This window comes from Brachyistius frenatus, unplaced genomic scaffold, assembly GCF_029030835.1.
Source record: "Brachyistius frenatus isolate BFR_SWC_R1_liver_20210118 unplaced genomic scaffold, ASM2903083v1 Contig_52, whole genome shotgun sequence".
In the NCBI taxonomy this organism is placed as follows: domain Eukaryota; kingdom Metazoa; phylum Chordata; class Actinopteri; family Embiotocidae; genus Brachyistius; species Brachyistius frenatus.
This window is the reverse complement of record NW_027210651.1, coordinates 1,632,236-1,654,694: the sequence shown is the minus strand read 5'-3', so window position 1 is coordinate 1,654,694 and position 22,459 is coordinate 1,632,236. Positions and strand designations below refer to the sequence as shown.

Here is a 22,459-nt window from a genome sequence, read left to right as displayed (position 1 = left end):
GGAGGCTCTGCTATCACACTGCTCTGTGATGTTTCCTGTTTACAAAGATGTCCTTTTATTTTTAGTCATCAGATGAAGTGAAGCCCCAGGTCACAGGTGGTTTGTCAGTTATGGAATTTCTCCCCGACCGTTTTTCATTTAAAGTGCACTATTTAACCAATAGCATACAACAAGAACACACGAGGCAGAAGGGAAGAAGACGACAAGAACAACGTGTTTTTTTTTAATAGAATTTTAATGGACACCTGCCAGCCAACCAGAAGTTGTTTTTCAACGGTAATGGCATGAAATTAACATGTTTTTAAAGACATTTTCTGCTTTTAAATAGTTCTTTTTATGAATGTTAAAGCCTTTTTGACACATTTGTGGTCATAGAAAAACTATTTTGTCGAGCTTTTAAAGACCACATGTTCTCTCCCCAACTCCACTTGCAGGGCAAACATCACAGTTTACTGGCTCTAAGAAGAGCCAAATCATCAGGAGGCTGTTTGAAGCACTGTCATATTGAGGAGTATTTTGAACACCGAGTTCTGCTATCAGGCTCGTACACTTTTATTCTTCTTAAATACCAAAAGCAAATATTTTCTTCTCTACCTTATATTCTAATTAAAGGGAGTGCAAAGGCACACTAATGGTACTGTTTACTGTCACAATTTGGTTGTAGTATACTTTGATCAATGATGATTATATTGCTTAATAAAATAAAATACTGGGTTTTAATAACCTTTACCAGCAGCTAAAATTTAACCGTAACTCCTAGATTTTTAGCCATATTGTATTTTAGCTAAAACTTGAGGATACAGTTCATAACAATATATTAACTTCCCTGTAAAACTACATTTTAGAGTAGCAGGTGTGTGTTGAAGTTGCAGTAGAAGTAAATGCCCAAGTTTAGAGTTTCATCTTTTCGTCCATTAGTGTTTAATCTAGCAAAGCAACAATTTGCAAAATCAGTTTTTATTTCATCATTGCCCTCGGTCCTCCTTTTGTCACAAGCTCTTCCCAATAAAACATTTTGGATATAGAACATTTCGATATTCACCAGATTAGATCAATTGAATGGTTTCTATATTGACAGTATTTAAAGAATAATTTACTTTGATAAATTCATGTTTAAGGCCAATCCTTAAAAACGACTGCCCTGTAGCGAGAGCAATAAACATGAAGATTGCTTCGTTCTGCTGTTTTGATTGGTGTGATCACGTGGAAGTTAATGGGTAATCAATAACACACAGTCACTGAGGGGGCAGAGTAACCTACCTGTGAAAAGGACGTCTCCCCCATCCAGTGTTGCAGTCTCATCAGTCATTTCCACAAGGTTCAGATTCAGATCCTTCAGAGCTGCTTCCATCGCCTCTTTCTGGAACGGGCACAGGGGCACAAGCAGAAATACGCTTTAAACATCTGCTGATATCAAACAAAAGACAGAACTGTTTCATATCCTATCTTCGGGAATATTATAATGTTCTAATCAGACGTGTGGAACCGCGGTGATGGAAATCAGTATGAAAAGCACTTTGGCGCTACTAAATATTTAGTAGTGCCCAGGTTCCTGAGACGGAGTGCAATGAAACAAAACCTTTTCCCTCCAACAGGTTGCGATGACATCATTTCAATGAGCCGTGAAATGATGTAATTTTTTTAGGAAGTATTTTAAAACTTTTACAAGACAGGGGCTGCGGAAAATAGGTACGCCGAAGGACCAGCACAAAACTCTGCAAGTACCTCTTCCTGTCCTCCTGTTCTGGGTCATCTGTCTTTCATATATATTTATAGGATGTAAGTGCAAGGGTGGCTGCCACCCGGTTAATATTAGCACACATTATGAAATGCATCCCCTGATGGGAAACTCGGGAGAAATCCACGTTTCACCTGCACGTCCTCTCAGGTCTGTTTTCTGGCTGAACTTCGGCTGGTCGGATCTCCTGTCTGACCGCCCAGTGCGATTTTACTGTCCTGTTTTTTGGGGTTCCTGCGGCAGTAGTTTCCAAGGCTAGTCATGTTAGCGAGAGCATCAGTGTTTCCACAAGCCCCCTATCTCACGATGACCTCAGCCTGCTTACTCTGCTTTTTACGTAATGCTTTCTGCTTCTCCTCATCCGTTCAAGGCCGAAACCATGATGTCATCAAGGTAGACCGCCATTCACTTCCAGACAATGCAGCAGAGGGGTGCATTTTTCCCGGCATTTACTATTTTCCACAGTTGTTTATTTGGATTTCTTTAAATGGCCTTCTGACCCAGTGGCTCACAAATAGATTGAACTCCTTTCACTTTATTCACTTTCCAGACATAAGACACAGGAATGCCACACAATGTTAAAACTTTCCTCCTCCATGTTTCATCTTAACAGCCGGCGTTCTACTCATAATGCTGCTTCAGTTAACCTGGAGGAACACAGCGTCCTTCCAAGAAACTGGGTTCACAAATTCATTAGTGGTTTCTCAAAAGCTCTGACAGCAGCAGCATGCCGCAAATGAAGCATAGGTAGCAGTTAATCCCGCTCGTTTTTTTGTTTTGTTTTGTTTGTGCACCGCCAAGCCGCTCTCTGCTGCTTACTTCGTCAGGTTTGTCAGATGTGCTGGTTGGGAAATGAAAGGTTGAGTCAGGTTCTGAGGAACGATCCAGATGGGTAACAGAGGAATTACGCTCTTGATATTTGTTCAAGTCACGTGATGTTGTCTCTGTGTGTCACTGCAGTGGAGTCTTAACTGGTTCCAGCGAGGTTAGTAATGTGCCATCACTGTGTCATCACGTACGGTAAAATCTTAGTCAACGAATCAATCGTTCAGTCAATTATAAAAAAATAAAACAAACAAAAAACGTGCGAATGCTCAAAATGTTGTATCTATTGAACTCAGAGAGTTATTTATTTATTCAACTCAAGGAGGAGAAATGTTTGATATTTGTAAGCACCCACCAGGCCTCACACACACCAGCCAACGTTTCCTCCTTATTCAGGCACACTGGAGCCTTCAGGATCACTGTGGTCACCTTCACAGGAATCTGCTCCACTGGATGAGGCAGCCCTTTACCTCAGCACTCTGGCATTTCCTGTGACATCACTGGAGGTGGTGTGACCCAGTGGGTGTTCACACCCCCCCCCCCCCCCCCCGAACCACCACTGCACAAAACGTAACAGCCCCTTACACAGAGATATCAGTATGGTATCTGCTCTGTGCAGTGTGTGTGTGTGTGTGTGTGTGTGTGTGTGTGTGTGTGTGTGTGTACTTCATGAGGGTCTTTCCACATGGAGTCACGACAAGAAATTTAGCACAAACAGAAAATGAGACTGAAAATCACAAAGGTGCGTGTACAGAATTAGTACACAGAGGAAAAGACGTAGTTCATGGTGAATGTTCAGATGTAAACCTGCCACAAATAAAAACAGACCACAAACGTTATGTTATTTAGCACTTGATCTAAATCAAACACTATTTCTAACCTAACGGCTTAAAACTGCAAATTACCGCTGTAGCGCGTGTGGCCTAATTCTGCTCAGGCAAGAGTGATAATGAAGATTTGGCTCCGTTTTGTGGGTGCAGACTTGTACAGAAAATGTATTGAGGATCAGCAGCAGTCCAGACTAGCTTTGGGCCTCTGGTTACATCAGAAATTGCACTGGTAATCTTAGATTTAAGGCACTACTTTGGGGCGAAATCACTAAAACGTCTGGGTTTTGGCAACGTTTTATCAAGCAGGAACTTGTCCAATTTGTCTTTAACAGATACTGAGATCCAAAGCTTCCTCAAAGTCCCAAACAATCAGACTCAGTAGCATCCCTTCAGTCCTGCGAAAGAAACTCTCCAAACTGTGTTCTTGCATCTTATCGCAAATGTCCCCCCCTCTGGGTTGGAATCCCGGGACTGTGCAGGTCCATTGGAGTAAATCCTGTTGATGCTGGAGGTGTTCATTTGAAAACAAAGATGACAATGGCCATAAATGGATGCACCTGTGTCGCTAGGTCTCTATAAGCTGTGGTGTTTTAACACTTCTCGGTTGGCAGCAAAATGCCTCACAGGAGCCAAGAAAATCTTCCAGACACCATCGTATCTCCACCTGCCTACATTCTTCATGTTGATTATGACATGTTTTGAACTTGTCATCAGCATGTTGTAACGGATTGATTTAGTTAAAAAAAAAAAAAAACCAAAAAACGGTATGTTTTTTTCCTGCCGTCACACGCGCACAACACACACACACACACAACTAGAACCACTGAACTCCTCTGTGATGTTTCAAGGTGATATCTTTAAGGTTGTTGCAGAGCATTCTTCTTCCACCCGCTGACATCTCACCGAATGGACAATGAGAAAGTCCAAAGAAAATCTCTGAGATGTCAAAACTGAGATCACACAATCTTGCACGCTCTAACATTACATCAAACAGTAATACATTTGCCAATTAGACCACGTTCATGTTATATTTCTTGTTTGATACTTCTTCAATTTTCTGATTACCGATTATCTTTGTTACAAACGGTGAATGCTGATGGGTGTTTTTTTATTACCTTTGGAGGCATGTTAGAGGTTTCCTCTACTTCCTGTCTTTGTGCTAAAGAACTCTAATTTACTGTACATCCTGTGCAATACAATGCATTTCCTCTAACTTGTGGCAAGAAACTGGAAAATACATAAATGTTGAACTGCCCCTTTGTTTTGTGCTAATATCTAAAGCCTGACATGACCTTTTGGACCAAATTTAAGAAAACATTTTTTTTACAGAATACCTGTGCCAAAGTATCTCTGTCTCTCCTGTCTGGCTCTTTTTCTCCTCCTCGCCTCCTTCACTCTCTTTCTTTCTTTGTCTCTCACATTCCCTCTTTAGACTCTGGTGGCAGGGTCAAGAATGCTCCTACAGTGACTTCTCATGCAGAGGGCCTATTATCTCTCACTGCAGAGGGACATCCAATACCCAACCCTGCCTAGGTGCCAACTCACTTTGCCAGTCCTCCTCCTCCCCCTCCTCCTTCCTGCTCTCCCTCCCTGCAGCTGTCCTGTGCTCCTTCTTCTCTCCTCTCTCCTGTTTTTCCCCTGAGTGCTTGTCCAGGCAACATGCTGTTAGCCAGCACCCTGCTTTGAATGAAAAAGGCCTTTTAAAATTCATTAGAGGCTGAAGGCTCTAAAGGCCAGTCGGTCTGCCTGCCTGCCGCATTCCTGCCGTTCCAGCACAGGACAGGGGAGACGGAGCGGAGAGAACAGCCTTTTATTTGGGGCTTTTTATGGAACAGTTCTCCCTTCTCTCGCCCCTGGTACCCGTGGATATCGCATTCTGCTAAAAAGGACCATCAGTCTGATAGAGCTTGGTGCATTTGGAGAGGGAACAGAGTATACAACAATAGCATTCCTGAGGGTCATCCTAGCCTCCCTACACCAAGCAACAGAGTCCCACGCTCCAGTATAATGGGGATGCAGCATTCCTGTGAGCCTCACACACACAAAGGTTAACCTCTCTGAATGTTAGTTAGTTAACTGGCATTTTATAAAGTACAAGAAAAAAAAACTGGCACATTTTACATATTACAGATTCACGGAAACAATTTAAATTAGGCATAATGGACAACAGGTAAAGGCAGTTCATCAACTTGTATTCGTTCATTTTTGGCTACTGGGGGTAAACAAGACGCAAACACCACAGTGACATATTAGCAATTTATAAAGTTTGTAAAAGGCAAACACTTGAGCAAACAGTATCCTATTCACACATCCAGGAGTTGTGTTCCTGACAAACTGATGGAATTTAGGTCCAAAATGTTTTTTTTTTATTTAAGGCTTGTTTTTCAGTTTGCAAGAAAGATGTGTCTCTTGCAGGTAAGTGCTCCCCTGCTGCAGCTGTAAAGCTGCCTAATGAAAGCTGTGAGTAGACCCACGAAACACAAAAACAATGAGCTGAGGGAATCAGCGGAGGCAGAGAATCACAAAGTAATTCGATCTGCAGCATAAAAATAATGACTAGTGCAGCTTTAAGGATTCTTTGAGCACCTGAAAGGACTTAATTTTAGGAATAAAATGAGGGTGGATTAAAAAGTTCAGAGATGGCTCCTGTTAGGCGCCAATCTGAGTAGATGAAAGCTGTAACCTTTGTGAGTAAATATTCAAAATCACATCACTCGATCAACCTCAGCACCTAAGTTATACTTGTTTTTGTGGTCACCGGTATGTGCACTTATGTGATTTCAATATGGACTTGACAAAACGCGAGCATAAAATGATGTGTTCAACTCAGGAAATCTGCAACGGAAATGCTTCAGAAAACCTACTGGAATGAAGCAACGAGCCGGGCGAGGTGTTTGTGGTTCAAGAGGGGCTAGAACGTCACTGTCCAAGAACAAAAAAGGCACATCAGGTCAGGAGTTGTGCAACGTGCATTCGTCCAGCAGGGTCAGATGGTCAACACCGACTTCTAATGTGACGTGGGTGAGGAAAAACATTCGGTACAAACGACTCGAGAAATGGCGCGATGGCACTTTGATGAGTGCCAAACTTGTGTGTGCGGTCTCTGCGCAGGTTTCAGCTCCGAAAATGCGCATGTACTAGTGGTGACCAAAAAAAAAAAACATGTAACTTGGATGTTGATCATGCGACATAACTTGGAATGCTTAAGTACGAAGGCAATATGTTCCCCCTGCTCCGCACTTATTGTAAGTCGCTTTGCATGAAAGCGTCAGCTAAATGAAATGTAATGTAATGTACACGTCAAAGAACTTTCTGATCCACCTTCATCAATCAACAGCTACTATTTACAGTTGCTGATCGTAAAAACAAAAACAAAAGAAAAGAAAAAAGCGACTCGCTCGTAGTGGCACACGGACACAAGTTTGAAGAGTGAGCCTTGTGCGTCATAGCTGAAGCTTTGGCTGGACACAGATGATGATTGTAACAGATAGCAGAGGGCTAATGCAGAGAAAAGTTCAAAGACCTCTGGAGTACAAAGTGGGAATAATGACTGCATTTCAGGGCAATCGACCGAGCGGAATATAAAATGAATGCACAGGGCTCATTTAGCTATGCAACAACTACGTGGGTAAGGCTATCGCAATCTCTCGGGTATTAAGTCTCTGACATCATGTCAGAAAGATGATTCTGTTGGTTTGCTGAGGGGTTTGCTTAAGTTTGACTAAATGGCCAAATTATAGATTTGTTAAAAGTTTGCAAGTTTCACTGAACTCTTTTTTAGAAAGAGCGGCTGAAGGTTTGAATAAACTGCCGCTGTCTACAGAAGCTGTAATGGTTGTGACAAGGCTATTGTTACACTCCATTGCACACGCACACACACACACACACACACACACACACACACACAGAAGATGCACGTAAAAAAAAAAAGAACGAAGTTCTGATATCAGAAAAACAAACTTAATGATTTATCCGATCTGTCCTGCGGGAACAGTAATCCCAGAGGACGCACAACGCACTCAAACATGAGTCACTCAGTTGGGTGCACACATGGAAAAAAAAAAAAAAAAAAAAAAAAAAGGGCCCGAGCTGATGCTGTCATGGTGGTCATATGGGACATTCCTAAAGGCAGCTAGCTCCGAGGGTTAGCACTATCACAGCTTGTAATGATAGTATGAAGTGACAACAACTCATTTAGTAGCAGTCAAGAGAAAACAAACCCTCCACGGCTTGTCCCCGCGCTATCCATACAAATCCTCGGTGTATTTTGGAACATACCTGCGGTTAACCAAGTCATGACGCCCCCAGTCCCCGTCCCCCCCAGCAGCTTTAGAATTACATAAATGTTGAGAAGTAGGTCAATGTGAAGGCGTGCACAGTTAACAGTAGCAGATCTGGAGACCCGCGCACCACACCGACCACAAGGATCTGGCAGCCTGCCTCGGTAAAAAGAGCTGCTTCAGCCAAACCGACTGCGCAGTCGGACCCGCTTTGGCTTGGGGCTCTCGGGATATCAGGGCTCCGAGGAGGAAGAATGCCACACTGTAGGTCCTGCCTGGGCACATTTACGACCATCTGAATGGAGGGAGATAGCAGCAAGGCCACAAAAGCACAAAGAGAGCGAGTAGGAGTGAAGGGCATTATGTCTAATTGATAAATGGAGTGTTTTCAGCTTTGTGTATGCATGTGGTGCACGAAAGCAAAATTACATTTCAGGGAGCAGAGAAAGGCTGCTGCACTACTCGTGTGATTACACATAAACGGTGTGAGTGCCTGACTAGAGACTCATTAAACAGAAATCTTTGCTGTAATTAGTTTTCTATTAATTCTGTGGTGTCTGTTCATCATATATTATTATTTTTAAGTAGAAAAACCAAATAGAAGCCAAAATTATGTCTAATTCACAAATTTTTCAGCGTCTCAATTTGGGATGACACAAAAGGCAATCTTCCAAGAAACTGAAGATGTATTTAGCTTTAACCAAAGATTATTATAGGAAAAAATAATCAGCGAAGACTCAGGGATCGTTTTTCCAGATGAATTGTAAAGCTAAGATGAGCTTACAAAGATTTGTGCTGCGTCACTGATCATGATTGAATCCGGGAAATATCCAGAAGTGATTACAGATCAAGGAGTTGAATGAAGCTTGCAGAATCACTCTTAGATAACACTCTTCACCTCTGAAATTATCTGCTATCAGAAAACAAGGGCTGGACCCATTTTCTGGGCCGGACAGTCAATGCATCAGAGGAATTGGAAGCCTGTCAAATATGTAGTTCAAGAGGAGTAAAGCTCTAAAAGGAAACTGACTGAACTAACATTTTGTACCGTGACACCTTGCTGGTCACAGCGCACGCCCACGTAGATAGATGCCGAAAGCAGAGCGGCGTACTACAAAACTAAACTGAAATATGAGTCTGTTTGACGAGTCCAGTGTCTGTCCCAGAGCAAATAAAGGGCTCGGCCCAATCAGCAGGGCTGGGAAGAATGTGTCTGCTGCCTACCTCTCACTGTGATGGCTCCACAAATACAGGAGAGCTGCAGGCTGGGGACTGTTGGACAGCACAGGGAAGGAGGCGCTCGGTCACGAACGGACGCGAGTGTCCGCCCGTGGGGAAAACAAGAGGGGGAGCTACGGTAAATACATCTCCAGTTGGCACCGACTCCTCCGTGTTTATTGGGTTTGACCCCCACAGATTGGACCTCTATAACCAAACAAGAGGGGAAAGCCAATAAACTCACACACCTCATGGAGAAATATGTTCACCCTTGACTGGCCACACGGGTCTGATAAAACTTATCAAAGAGCTAAGCGGGGGGTGGAGGGGGGGTGGGGTATTTATTACACATCACAAACTGTATTCTGAATTCTGAAAAATCTTAAAACTTCTGCTGGTTTAGACGTCAGCAGAGGCTGTTTGTACTCGAGAGGAACAGCATGCATTGTCCTGCAGGTCACTCTGTACGATACCACCAACAAGTAACGCCCATAAACTGCTTTTACAACCCAGAGCTCCAGCGCTGAATGACATCAATTGGAAAAAAAGTGAAATATTCCAAAGATAGGAAGTCTAACGTAAGAACTGTGAGTGCTAAGTCGGTTAGAGGTCGTTCCACTCTCCTCTAACATCGCAAGCTTTAAAGCTCCTCAGCTTTTCTCTGATAAACTGACACTCTTGTATTACTATTCCTTAACCTTCACAAGACCGTTCAAATACTTCAACGTTATAGCGAGCACAGGTAACTCGGAGCTGCTCATGCTGAGAACGCACGGAGAAAAGAAGCTGTATGGCCTATTTCTTTTTTCTTTTTCCTCAAGGGAAACCCGAGTGGGAAACCCTACCCGCTGTCACCTTTGGCCTACCTGGGCTGACAGACATGGGACCACCCACATCTCCAGTGAAGGGTGGGAGTTCAAGGTGAGCACATTGTGTCAATCACTCCATGTGCTACAGTGGGAGTATAAAGCCTGTGTGTGTTACAGAGGGCCGTATAGGACTGTAGTGTCCATAGTGTGTGTACTTAAAGGACAATTTCAGAGGCGTTACATGTGTTAGCACATTAAGTCCAAATCATTTGACAGGCATATTTTAACTACTGCTGAAGACTATGTAAACCAGGCCATGATAAATTAGTATACACGTATTTTCCTGCTATTCAAGCCATCCATTATTTTCCACTCAGTTTTTAACAATATGAAAACAACTTAGCAGAAAGTCCTTGAATCATTCTTGGTTTGTGTAATCCATCACACTAAGCACCAAGTCCACCTTTTTTATGTTCAAATTTTACCATCATTATTAAATAATGGGATTCAGCCCTTTTCAAACAGACGCCAGTCAGTTAATCAACTTTCATATTGTACAGATATGAATGGAAAACAAAGAAGGTTTGGAAAGCAGGGAAAATGCATTAAAAAAACAACAACTGTATAAATGGCCAACAAGATGTCGAGAATGCATGATTTGTAGTTTAAGAATTAATTTTCTCAAATATGAAAAATACATTTCTTACCAGTGGTACCCAAAACAGTGAATTATGGTTCATTAAGTTTTTTTGGCATGATTCTTGGCACGTTTTTCGTAAAAAACATAGTTTCTCTCCAGAAAGCAAACAAGCGTGACTGCAGATGATCCACAGAACTCACTGTTTTCAGTGGAATTATAAGAAGTAGTCCCTATGAAAGCTGTTGATGTGTGGATTGGATTATCATGAGCAGAGGGGAAACATCTCTGAGAAGAAGAGCTGGTGCTGCATTTTCTAAAATATCATTTTCTAATATTGTGACCCCACAAACAAATTCCATTAATCTGTATTGTGTTAGAGTGGCGGCAGAAACCTCAGATAGGAATACCCAACCAAAAACAACCAAAACTGTTTGTATGGCGTCATACTACAACACTCAATTTCAGTCATATAGTCCAAAATAAATTAAAAAAAAAAAAAAGAAAAAAAAAAGAAGCTATATGGGACTTTACAAACCGTACAATAAATGACAACCTCTTGATCAGGATAAGGAACTTCTGTACAAGAAGACATGAGAAAATATGTACCAGAGTTTGGGTGAAACAACCCTTTAAGTAGCAACGCGGTGTGGTCCTTTAACAAGTTGGACAGTAACTGTCAGCTCGAAAACTTTCTAGAAACTTTTGTTGAACATTTAAACATTCTGATTGACATTCGGAAACAATGAACTGGTGTATTACTAACGGGCTACAGTAGACGTGTGCGAGGGAGGTTTTGTGGAAGTACATATAGTCGAGGACCAAAAGTTGAATGGAAATTGGAACGTCTGACAACTGTCACCCGAAGTTATTTCCCATAACCTGTCAGGATTTCCGAGCGCTGCGGTTAACCGACGCTTATTACCCTCGCACAATCCAAACTTGGCATCACGTGTACCGAAGATGATTCAATTGAGATGATTTGAGTAGGAATCCCCATTGCGTTTGTTTTACTTCTACAGGTTGAGGCCCCTTGGAAAGCCAAAGTAAAAATACCCAGAGCGCCCACATATCTGAGCTGTTTCAACATTTGTGAGGCCCAAAGGTGTGCCACAGGACGGAATGTCCGACCAAACACTCTCTGCGAGGGTTTTGTCTGGATTTATGTGGCCCGGAGCCCGACATACCACGGCCTTCTCCGGTGGAGGAGAAATGTGTTTGGTGCTTTGGGAGTCCAGAGCAACACGAAGGGTCGAGAAAAGAGGCGGAGAGTTTGAGTGAGTCAAGTTGTTGTTGAAGGCTTCCCCCTCTCTCTCTCTCTCTCTCTCTCTCTCTGTCTCTCTACCCTCCCACGCAGGGAGTCCTCTTAGGATATGGTGCCGGGTTGCTGGGAGCGAGAGGAAGCCCCAGCTGAGAGGTCAGGAAAACCACAGAGACGTGAGCAGGGAGGATGAGGAGAGTCCGATAATTTAAGCCTCACTAGATATGACAAGAGCTGTTCCCACTAAGAAATCCTCCCACAGCGAGCGTATATAACCACAGTATATGATGTTTTGAAGCAACACATACTGTCCAGATCGCAAGAAAATCTGTTGAAGTCTTTCCACATCTGCATTCTCTTCATTGTTGAGGTGTTCCAGCGGCTGTTCCTCTTCGCTCTGTCCAGAATGCTAAAGAGAGCCTGGAAACACAGTGCGTTCAGCAGAAAGGAAACACCATCATACCACACAGCTACACCCACACTTTCCAAAGAATGCGATGGATGTGATCCAGAGGAGGAAAAAAAATTTGAGTTTGCCAGGCAAAGTACAGACTAACTGCCCATTATGAGGGATTTCCCAAAACAGCCATGTGAAAGTTTGACGTATGGGAGGGGCTGGTATGGAAAAATGAGGAAAAGGAGTATGTGTTTTAATCTTGAAAGGAAAAAAAAACAAAACAAGATGGGCCAAAAGGTTTCCCATAAATGTTAATGAAGGGCTTTCCCAGAAAGATTTTTTTTTCCTCTTTTCGGCATGCAACAAGAGGTCAGGTGCTAATGTTAACCAGCAGGGCCGGATCCAGAGATCTGCCTTTCAAGTATAATAGAAGAAAACCATGTGGAATTAAGCATCCTGCAGGGATTTAGCAGTGAGGGAGCTAACTTTGCATGATGATGTGTTAAAAGAACTAAGCAGGCCTTCGCTATGAAAGCACACAGATCTGAGAGCAGCCAAAGTGACTGAGTCATTTTTTTAAAAACTTTTAGACATAGCATCATTTGCACGCAGGTAAACCTCTGTAATGCTTTGGGTTTGTTTCCAGACAGCTGTTGCTGTGGCTGCACTGTAACCGTATGTTACACTAAATATTGAAAATATGAATATGCTGGCTTGTTGCACTTTAAGAAAAGTACATGTTGCATGGCACACTGCATGGCAGTGACGATTTTCTCGTATGTTGCTGATAGAAATCTGATCTCTGCCTGTGAGAGACAACTTTTCCTGGAGCCCGTAACTGTTGAGTCAATTCTGACTCACTTTTTGTCTGAGTCAATAGTTGCTATTGAAGCTACTTCAGCAGCAATTAAGCTGAGTACACGTGCAGGCGATAGTAGTGAAAGTAAGTGCAGCTGCCTCTGCTGTCAACAGAAAAGTACCAGGGATCACTGCTGTCTGAAAGTTCCACATCAAATCATCTGAGTCATGAAGAAACTGTTAAAAAAAAAAAAAGTCTACATGTATCTGCACCCATTTCTGATCCTGTACAGGTCTGTGTGGTTGTGAAAGTCTGACAGCAGTCAAATCTGTTGAGATTTCTAGTCTCCTTGAGTTACAACTATGAACAAAATTGTTACTTAAATCAGGAACTGGACGAGGACGACTGGAGCATGAAAGCCTTTGTGGTGAAAAGTTTTACATTTGGCTCAAACCATAGACTGTATTTAAAGTGGACTTGGCTTCCGGGTCTGAAAAATGAGGCCAATGCTGAAGCGCTTTAAACTGCAATACCACCTAGTGCCACCAGAGGTTGGCTCTAAAAAGCCTCCGGCTCCATAGACTCCCATTCAAATTCTCTCGTGAAATATAAAAATCGGATTTTTTTTTTTTTTTTTTTTTTTCCAGGAGTCACTTTTGTGTTGTTCGCTGAAGTCATTGTGTTTATGGGGGGAGAGGGTGTCTATTTGATTGACAGGCCAGTGGTGCAGTCAGGTTTCCGCTATAGGTGGGCGGGGCGTAGTGCCCTCTGGTTTCCAATCAGATCTACCACTTGTTCCTCTCTAGCTGGTCCAAATATGGTCACTTCTGGCCCAAAACCGCTCCGAACGGCGAAGATGCGACGGACGAATTCCGAGCTCCAAGCTTCACGACGGCAGATCACAAACTAATGGTTCGCCACAGGGTTGGCTGTTGCTTGGTTAAAACTTGTCATTTGCACACCACACGACCAAAATGACAGCAGAGATAACTGAACTCCTAAAAAAAAAAATCAGTATTTCACCATTTCACAATTCTGCTTCAAGTTGTAGCGGGTGATATAGCGATGCCAGTTTTTATTCTGCGTCATTATACTTGTATGCCAAGATGGGCAGCGTGTCAGTCTCCATTGGTCCAGCTTATAAAAACGTACAACTGATAACATCATAGAGACTAAGCTGATAAACTGCTGAGTAAAAATGTCCCCGATTTTACTGGTTGTGTTTCGAGGCCTTCAAGGACTTTCAAACTAAAAGAAAAACCTTTACCCTCCTGTCAAAATGACCCGCAGCTGTGTTCAACCAAGTTCTATTTTATTTCTATATTTTCATATTTTTTGGGATCATTGGTCATCGTTCTTTAAAGAAACCCTCACAGCCTCCTTGTCACCAATGATCCCCAAAAATATGAAAATAAAATAGAACTTGGTTGAACACAGCTGCGGGTCATTTTGACCCGAGGACAACAGGAGGGTTAAAAGCAAATCGTCTCTTGATGGTTGACGGTGCACTTGCTGTGTCAAACAGCACACCTGCCTGCTGCCTTATCAGCGAGTCTGACATGTAGCCGACCAGTGATCCTTTTATCTGTCTACGTAGCCACCGCAGTCATCTCGCTAACTAGTTTGAACTCAGTCCTTGGCAGCCTCCTCCTGCTTTCCTGTCAGTGATAACAGGCTGCCAGCAGTCAGGCCGACTAGCTATGTCTTTGAAGCTCCACATGTAACCCATGTGTGTGTCTAGGAGGGCCACAGCCGCTCCCCCTTCCTTCCCTCCGCCTCGCACCGCTGAGGCTCGCAAGGCCACAGCGCTTGCCTCTTACCCTCGGGCCTCCGTACAAAAACATTGCCGCTGCTGCAGTGAAACGAGACAGACAGTAATGGAAACAGCACACTTTCCAGACACTTGAGGGAATAGCAAACATCTCCGCCTGAGCCCCCGTCAAAAAAACATACAGACTACCCCAGCCCCCCTAGCCCCCCCCCACACACACACACACCCCCCAACCATCCGCCCCGCTCCTCCTCTGGACAACAGGACATCTCATCTTTCAGGAAATACCTGAGAGCAGGTTTCATAATGATTACAATACATTATGGATAATAAACCGTCACGTCTGAGGACATTTAAAGATAATAAAAACGGTATTAAAAACAATCAGAGATCGTGAGATTCATCGGGTCAGTTTAAAACCCAGCAGATCGTTATGGTGTGCTATCATTTTGTCGTCGTGTACCTGCAGAGTTCAGTGATGCAAGCTGCTGCTGCATCATATGAAGAGCAGACATTCCTCAGGCTCACATTTCAGTGTTGCATACTGATCATTCAGTGAATCGATATATTATTCAAGGACATCAATACTGAGTCACAGGAGAGTTTAAATGATCTGAGAAAATATATACACTCTGATAACAATGTTTTCACTAATACCACTTTCAGACAAAAGACCTGCATATGAATCTACTCGACACGTTTTGGACCATTTATGAGACTTTGATTCTCACTATTCACCAACTCTACCTTTTCCTCAGTTACATGACATTTAAATGTCTGTATCAGTACTTCCATTCCCTTTGTGGCAACGCCAGGTCACCAAAGCTGGGCAGTACTTGTCCACCCTTAGTCAAGAGGAGAGTTAAATGTCATGACATGACACGATCTGGTCCGAATGGAATACTTCTTTGAGTTATCTCTCGTATTTGATTGACGGGTCCCTGTGATATAATTATTATTCCCCTGCTCTTACAGATTTGAGGCTAGTTTTTAAAAAGCAAATGTACCTGTGCCCATCTGAGCTTTAGAGCGTTTGTTAAAATATATCAGGTCAGACTGCGTGACCTCAAACAATTAGCTGATAAAAAAAAAAAATTCAAAACAGTTATTGTTTAAGTCATTTTTGACCAAAAGTTCTCTGGTTTAAGTTTCTCTTAAAACAAGCACTCACTGCTTTCTGTTCTCTCTGAAAGTAAACTAAGTATGTTTGTGTGTTGTGTATGGCAGCATTTTCTGATTTTATAGACCAAACAATTAATTGGATTAATCAAGAAAATAATAAACAAGATTAATCCATCGTGAAAATTCTTGTTTGTTGCAGCCATGTTGTACAGTAAACAGTGGGACTGTTTTTTTTGCACAGAAAGACAACCTCTTAGCCGAGACTGGCCCGAAACCGTTACTTCAACCGATTGCTCAACTTGCAAAGTGTTGTTGTATAGAATTAGACCTAATGAGTGAAAATGACCTATTTCCCCTCAGAGAACATGCATTTGATTGGTGACAGGCGTGTGGATTTTCTTCATAGTAGCTCGCGTGAGGCGCAGTTTCAGAGAGCTTTGGATCTCATGTAAGTAATCCAGTTCAACCTACAACTGATTTATGTGTTGTATTAGGTTATCCCCAACGCATAACCGATTCAGAGTGCACTGACGGGTTCGAACCCTGCTTTCGGTGCCAGGATACTTTAACAATCTTAAGAATGCCCACAACAGATTTAGAGCAACGATGTAAATGAAGGCGTGTTGAAGTGAAGTCCGAGCATCTTCTATAGGTGGACTGCAGCTTATAGGAGCAGCTATAGGTGAAGGAGCGTGTCGCTCCCTGCCTTCTCCTTCATTTCAGCGTTATATGGAAGTGGATCGCGTTTCGACCTCCCCCCTTCTCCATCAGCCCCCTTCCATCTGATAACGAATAGTGCTGTTCAGAGCCTCTTAAACCTCGCCATTCTTCACATTCTCGGGATTCTGGATGATGTGACCTCATTGGGTGAGCGAAGCAGGTAGGAAAATAACCCCCGGCCGAGCCTTTGCTTCAACATGGAAGCTTAAGCCAACAAAGAATGCACGGCTTTATGCAAACTTGACTGTAGCTGCACTTGTGAGTGAAAACAACATGTTTTTTTTCTGCGTGAGCGTGTTTTCACTTCAGCGTGCAGGACGTTCTGGAGGTGGAAATACCGACTCAAAGTTGCGAGAATGTGTGTGTTAGAAGACTGTTTTCATGTAAACGCAAACAACAATTAGAAACGCATATTGACATTGCAGCTGTCTGCACCTCGCAAGAAAACTGTCAGAGCTAAAGCCCCATTTGGACTGGATTTCTTTCCCTATCTATCCCGTCTGACAGTTTGCACCTACACCTCTAATAAATACAGCAAAGATGTCCTACTTTTCTATCTCGTTTTCCTGTAATTTAAATCCCTTCTGAAGCAGCATCTTCATGTCTTAAGGTGGATATCTCTATCTATATTTATCTATATTTAATATAGTCTGTTTTTGTGGCGATATCTGCGTAACCTACTTTAATCAGCTCGGTGTAAAACTTGACTTTTGTGTGAAAATGGAGAGGGCAAAACTGCTTTTTCTAAACTGACATGCTAATGCTAACAAACGGGCTTAGCGTATTTGGGGAAAAAAAACAAGATGACAGAAAAGAAAAGCCATCAGGAGAGCAAAAATCAATCGTGCTGTAATCTCAGCCACAGGTAGGTACTGGTACTCTCTTTTAAGCTCAGTTTTTTTGGGGGGTCCTGTGTGCAGGTGGCATGGTGGTGCAGTGGTTAGCAGTGTCGCAACACAGCAACAGCTGGGGCGTTTCTGACTTCCTCTAACAGTCCAAATACATTCATGTTAGGTTACTTGGTGATTCTAAATTGACTGTATGTGTGAATGTGAGCATAAATGGTTGTACCTGCGACCTGTCCAGGGTCTATCTGCCTTTGCCCAAAGTCAGCTGGGAAAGGCTCCAGCCCAGCCCCCCCCCCCCCCACAATAATGAACAAAACAAAGCGGGTATAGAAAATGGATGAATAGACGGATCCTTTTTACAGTGTAACCACTGATATACAGAGAACTATCACTCAATTACTTTGATGCCGATGAAGAGTCAAAACCGTGCTGATTTTCTTTATGATGATGGACATTAATTCTGTTATTTGATACAACTCATTTGACACGACATGGATCACTCGATTCAATCACACCATCAAAAATAGGCGTACATGCCTCGGGAGATCCAAAAGGAAAAAGGAGAATCAGGATGAAAAGGATCAGGGCGGTGCATGTGGATCAGAAGAGGAGGAGATGGAAGAGGATGAAGAGAAGGCGGTGGAAGTAACGCTTGTCACAGTTTTGACGGTAGAAAGCAATTATATGGATCTCTACTTTATGGAATGTTTTTGGAATACAGAGCAAGGCGACCCATTAGGTTTGCTAATCAAGCTGTGTGTGTACCTGTGTGTGTGTGTGTGTGTGTGTGTGTGTGTGTGTGTGTGTGTGTGTGTGTGTGTGTGTGTGTGTGTGTGTGTGTGTGTGTGTGTGTGTGTGTGTTTGTGTTTGTGCATGCATGTGGTGAGTGAGTTGCATGCCTCCCACTGGAGCACATAATTACTAACTGGTGATAAAAAGAGGAGAAGGGGGCATTGTGGGATAGCTGTGGTGTGAGTCGCCGTTTCTGCCAGGGTTTATTCAACGACTGTAGGTGGACATGATTAACTACACAGCTGGGAGCTCAGGTATGCGCCGACACACATATTGACACATGCGCACACACACGGATACAATACAAATGCACTTAATCGACAACAAATCTAAAAAGCTGAGGAAGGTTTTGTCGAATAAATAATTCTCTGCTTCAAAAATATGCATCAGCATGAACGCATAAAATATCACGTCGCCTAAAATGTGCAACAAACACGCAGGGAAACCACAAATGTGGAACGGATCAGAAAGTCAGGCCCAAAAGGAGAAATAAGAAGAAGAAGAAGAAAAAAAAAAGAAAAGAGGAACGATGTTTATACTCATAACCAGGCTCTGAAAACATTCAGCTCTGCTGAATCATTTACCAAAAGTGAGGTGGAAAAAAATATATAAGCACGGAGTCTGGCTTTTACGTAATGCCAGCAGCCAGTCAGTCATAACCACAGGATGCATAGGGGAGCAGAGAAAACAAACACTGAAGGATGTCCTTTCGGCATAACTTGATGCTTTTCCCAGCCGCAAATACCAAAGTTAGCCGGGATGCTGCAAAACAGATTCACTCCAACCCAACCTGCGATTTTACCTTATAAGGGTCTGAGTGCTTTGGGCCTTAGGTTGTGTGTATATGTGTATACGTGTCTGTCTGTGTGTGGGCGCGCTCCCGGAGCTAGGTTGACTTTTGGGGGAGAATATTTCGCACAGCTGGTGAGTCTTTGTTATCATCTCGAAGATGGTGTCTCTGGCAGCATCGGCGGTGGTTTGGGAAAGCTTAGAGCAGATGAAGGCAGAAATTCCAAGGTTACCACTTGATCTAACATTGTTCCATTCCACCAGTCCATGCCAGCGACACACAAATACAAACACAGGAGCTCCTGGTGGTCAGTCTGAAGTGGAACATTGTTGGAATTCTAGCAGCCCGCGATCCAAAACCTCCTTTCCTCTGTAGTTGTTGAAGGTTCTGCACCATTAAGGCTAATATGTACTGCTGTCTGCTCCGCCCCCGCTGGAGGAAAACTGCGCGTTGGTCCTTCTGCAGGTGGATTTCTTAAAAGCCTGCCACGCTGATTAACAGTCAAGCCGCCACTTGGTGCTCAAAATAATATTTCAATGACCCGCCCAACTTTCTAAAAATAGGATTCTGTATTCTTTCTGCATCTGTGAATATGTAAGCAGCCACATCCAGGTGGTTCAGCAGGGTTTTCTTGACTATTATAACGCAGCACAGCACCTACGCCACTACAGCTTCACTATAAGCTTTGTTTTTCCAGTGTTTAGTGATTATTATCATTATTATTTTGGCAGACAGCATGCGTTCTGAAATAAATATTGTAACAAAATATTCAAAAATGATGTGATGAAGGCATATTTTTTTGTCAGATAAATGCTCATTGCTACCATAACACCTAAATCCAGCAGAAACCGAGGACAACCCTGATTAAAATTGGAGGTGTTTTTTGACCTAGAGGTTTGGACACATACCAGACTCCTATAGCTGTTCCACCTGCTTCTTTAATATGTTGTCTGGTACTAACCGATGCACACTCACACCCATCACCAAGACTGCTGCCGGGATAATTGATCTTCCCACACCCGAGGTCGCATGCACGCACGGCGACCTCAATATCAAAGGACCTCCCACATCCACTCAATTACTACCTGACCCGACTGTCCTCCGGGGCCGGTACAGAGCAGCGGCATGCAGAAGGGCTCGCTAGGGAAAACGACAAATCCCCACAGCCATAGCTGCCTCAAACAAGAGAGCACTCTGGACTGGCACGAGTGCATTCTGCTGTCTGTCTGTTATGTTGCTGTTTGATGTCTGATGTGACGATAAAGTCAAAAGCCTGTAAGCTGTCATCGCATCGCAACCAGTTCTATTTCTTCTATTATGACCGGGGAGTTTTTTTAATTATAAATTTGTAGGAAAAGAGATGAAACCGGCCAAAGCTATTACCCCCAGGTTGTCTGCAATGTCTGAGGTGATAATGTCACGCATGATATACTGTAAATATGTGACATATATATATATTTAGTTCTAGATGGTTTAAACTTTTACGTTTTTGCCTCTTTCTTTAAGGCAGGAGCTGTCAGAAATCTCAGATCTCATATCTGTGCTGTCAGATCCAATCGTGGCTGTTCAGACACAGCTGAAAGCCTGAAACTGAATACTGATTAAGTCACCAAGACCCTTGAATAAACCTGACACTTGAACAAGCTTCCTAAAGTGCCCTTATTATGGCAAACATGCAGGGGGGCTGGGGGGGGGGGGCATGCCCAGAGTGTAAAGCATGCCCAGTGTGCTGCCTTACAGGGACCAAGGTCAGAGTTCAACCCCAGGGTCACCTGTAAAGAGGACACACGTAACAGTCCACAGAGACAGGACAACCTCACACAGCCATGCATGCATATAAACAGTCCAACAGCACAATCAACAGCTGCTGAGGTCCACATACACGTGTGCTAACTTCATGCCAAAGCTAAGAGTAACACCTCACTTTGGAGTCGCAGGTCACGGCCATACATGATGACAAATACCTTTGTGAGTACTGAACAAAGCTGTTCATTTAGACTCCCGGCTATGTTTAGCCCCTTCGCTTAGGGCATGCAGTCATTGGACTAAAGCCTCTCCATGCATGGTGTAAAACCCTTGACACACTTTTCGTGCCCTCGCACCAGAAATGACACAAAGTGACTCGCAGTCTCTCGTTTCAAATGACCGGAGCGGTGAAGAGGATTGGCGCAACAGCCGAAACATCTGAAACGTCATCCAGATGAGTAGAAGACAGAGTAGCGATAGTCAGATGAAGGGTAAAAGTAATTATTTTGGCTGTTTGTAATTCAGATATAGTCACCAAAGTTGGTGAAAGATTACGCAACAATCATGTGGAGTCAGTCTGAAGGTCTCAGGACAGTAAATGTTTGTCAGAAATACCTGCCTGTGTTGTTGCCTTATCCTCTCCATCTTTAAGCGATCATCCCTTTGCAGCTGAGCTCCCAGCTCGGACGGCTGTAACGATGAGTTCAGACCGTGGCTTATCCCTGTGACGAATCGTGACCCTGCTGGTTCAGTTCCACTTATTCCATCATTGTCTCTAAAGACACCAAAGACCCTCCCGCTGGACGGCCTGAAGACTCTGCTGAACAGTTGCATAACGCAGCAGATCACAACATGAAATAGTGAAACCGAGGTGTAGATGCAAACTGACAGTTTAACCATTTGTAAGCAAAAGTCAGAATTGAGTGCATGTGATGAAAAAGCTGAGTTGATGGGTAACACTGGTGATGCTCTCCATTCACAAAGGACCCTAGATGAACTTCTGCTGTGATACCGGGCCAAGCATGACCAGCTCTACCCGTTCGCTATAAGCATTTTAAACCAGAACCAAATGTTCTCATGCACAGAAAAAAAAATCTATTCGTACATCACAGCAAAAGCTTCCTAAATCCTTTTAAACTTTGTTATGATTTTTTGGCCAAAATCTGTTTAGGAGTTTTCCTTTAAGAAGCCGTCGGCTCTAGCGTTGTTATCACCCGGTGATGTCATGGACCCAATCTGAGAGGATTACGCAGATGGTGGGAGAGATGAACTGTGTTTTTAGCTCAAGGAAAATGTGGATTCCTCTGACAAACTATGGAAGAATGACGAGGAATTTGGCTTCACGTTAATCTCTTCTTTCTTGTGGAGGAAGGTCTGGACGTGCACCAAATGCTTCTATTGTAAAATGCTCTGCCGTTGTGGTTGTATCTCACGGATGTACATTCCTCCTGAAGGTGTCAGGAAATAAACAAAGTCTGAGACAATGGTAGAGGGTACATTCTCTGTTGGGCAATCAATGCAAGGCACCCGCTCTCTCATGTTCCATTAGTCATTGTCCTTGAAAGGGAATCACAATTGAGGTGGAAGAACGGAGCAATTCCACTTCCATTACATATCTGCTTCAGTAGACAACAAATTAAAAGCACAAAGGAACAGTGGGTGACTAAGTGAATGAACAAATATGGTGTTGTGTGACAAACACAGAGAATGGCATCTTTTGCTCGTCGCAAACCACAAATATTTTACATTCTACATTCTATATGTTTTATTTCGGTAAATCGCAGCTGCCGTAAAATAGCTGTTAGATAAGTCACTCCATCGTCTTCCTCTGCTGACTCACCGAGTCCAACTCCATAAATGGACAAACAGTTTGTTC

General features: G+C 43.2%; 1 protein-coding gene across 5 annotated transcripts in view; it reads right to left on the bottom strand.

The window, feature by feature from the left end:
- ddah1 (dimethylarginine dimethylaminohydrolase 1) overlaps nt 1-22,459 on the bottom strand; it is a 77,595-nt gene that overhangs the window by 18,958 nt on the left and 36,178 nt on the right. For 3 of the 5 annotated variants that reach the window (XM_069704834.1, XM_069704833.1, XM_069704837.1), the window contains one exon: nt 1,261-1,360. In XM_069704834.1, coding sequence (XP_069560935.1) covers nt 1,261-1,360 — 100 coding nt within the window. Of the gene's footprint in view, nt 1-1,260; nt 1,361-21,198; nt 21,270-22,459 lie in introns of those variants that run through there. The other 2 variants (XM_069704838.1, XM_069704835.1) reach the window with 2 other exon arrangements.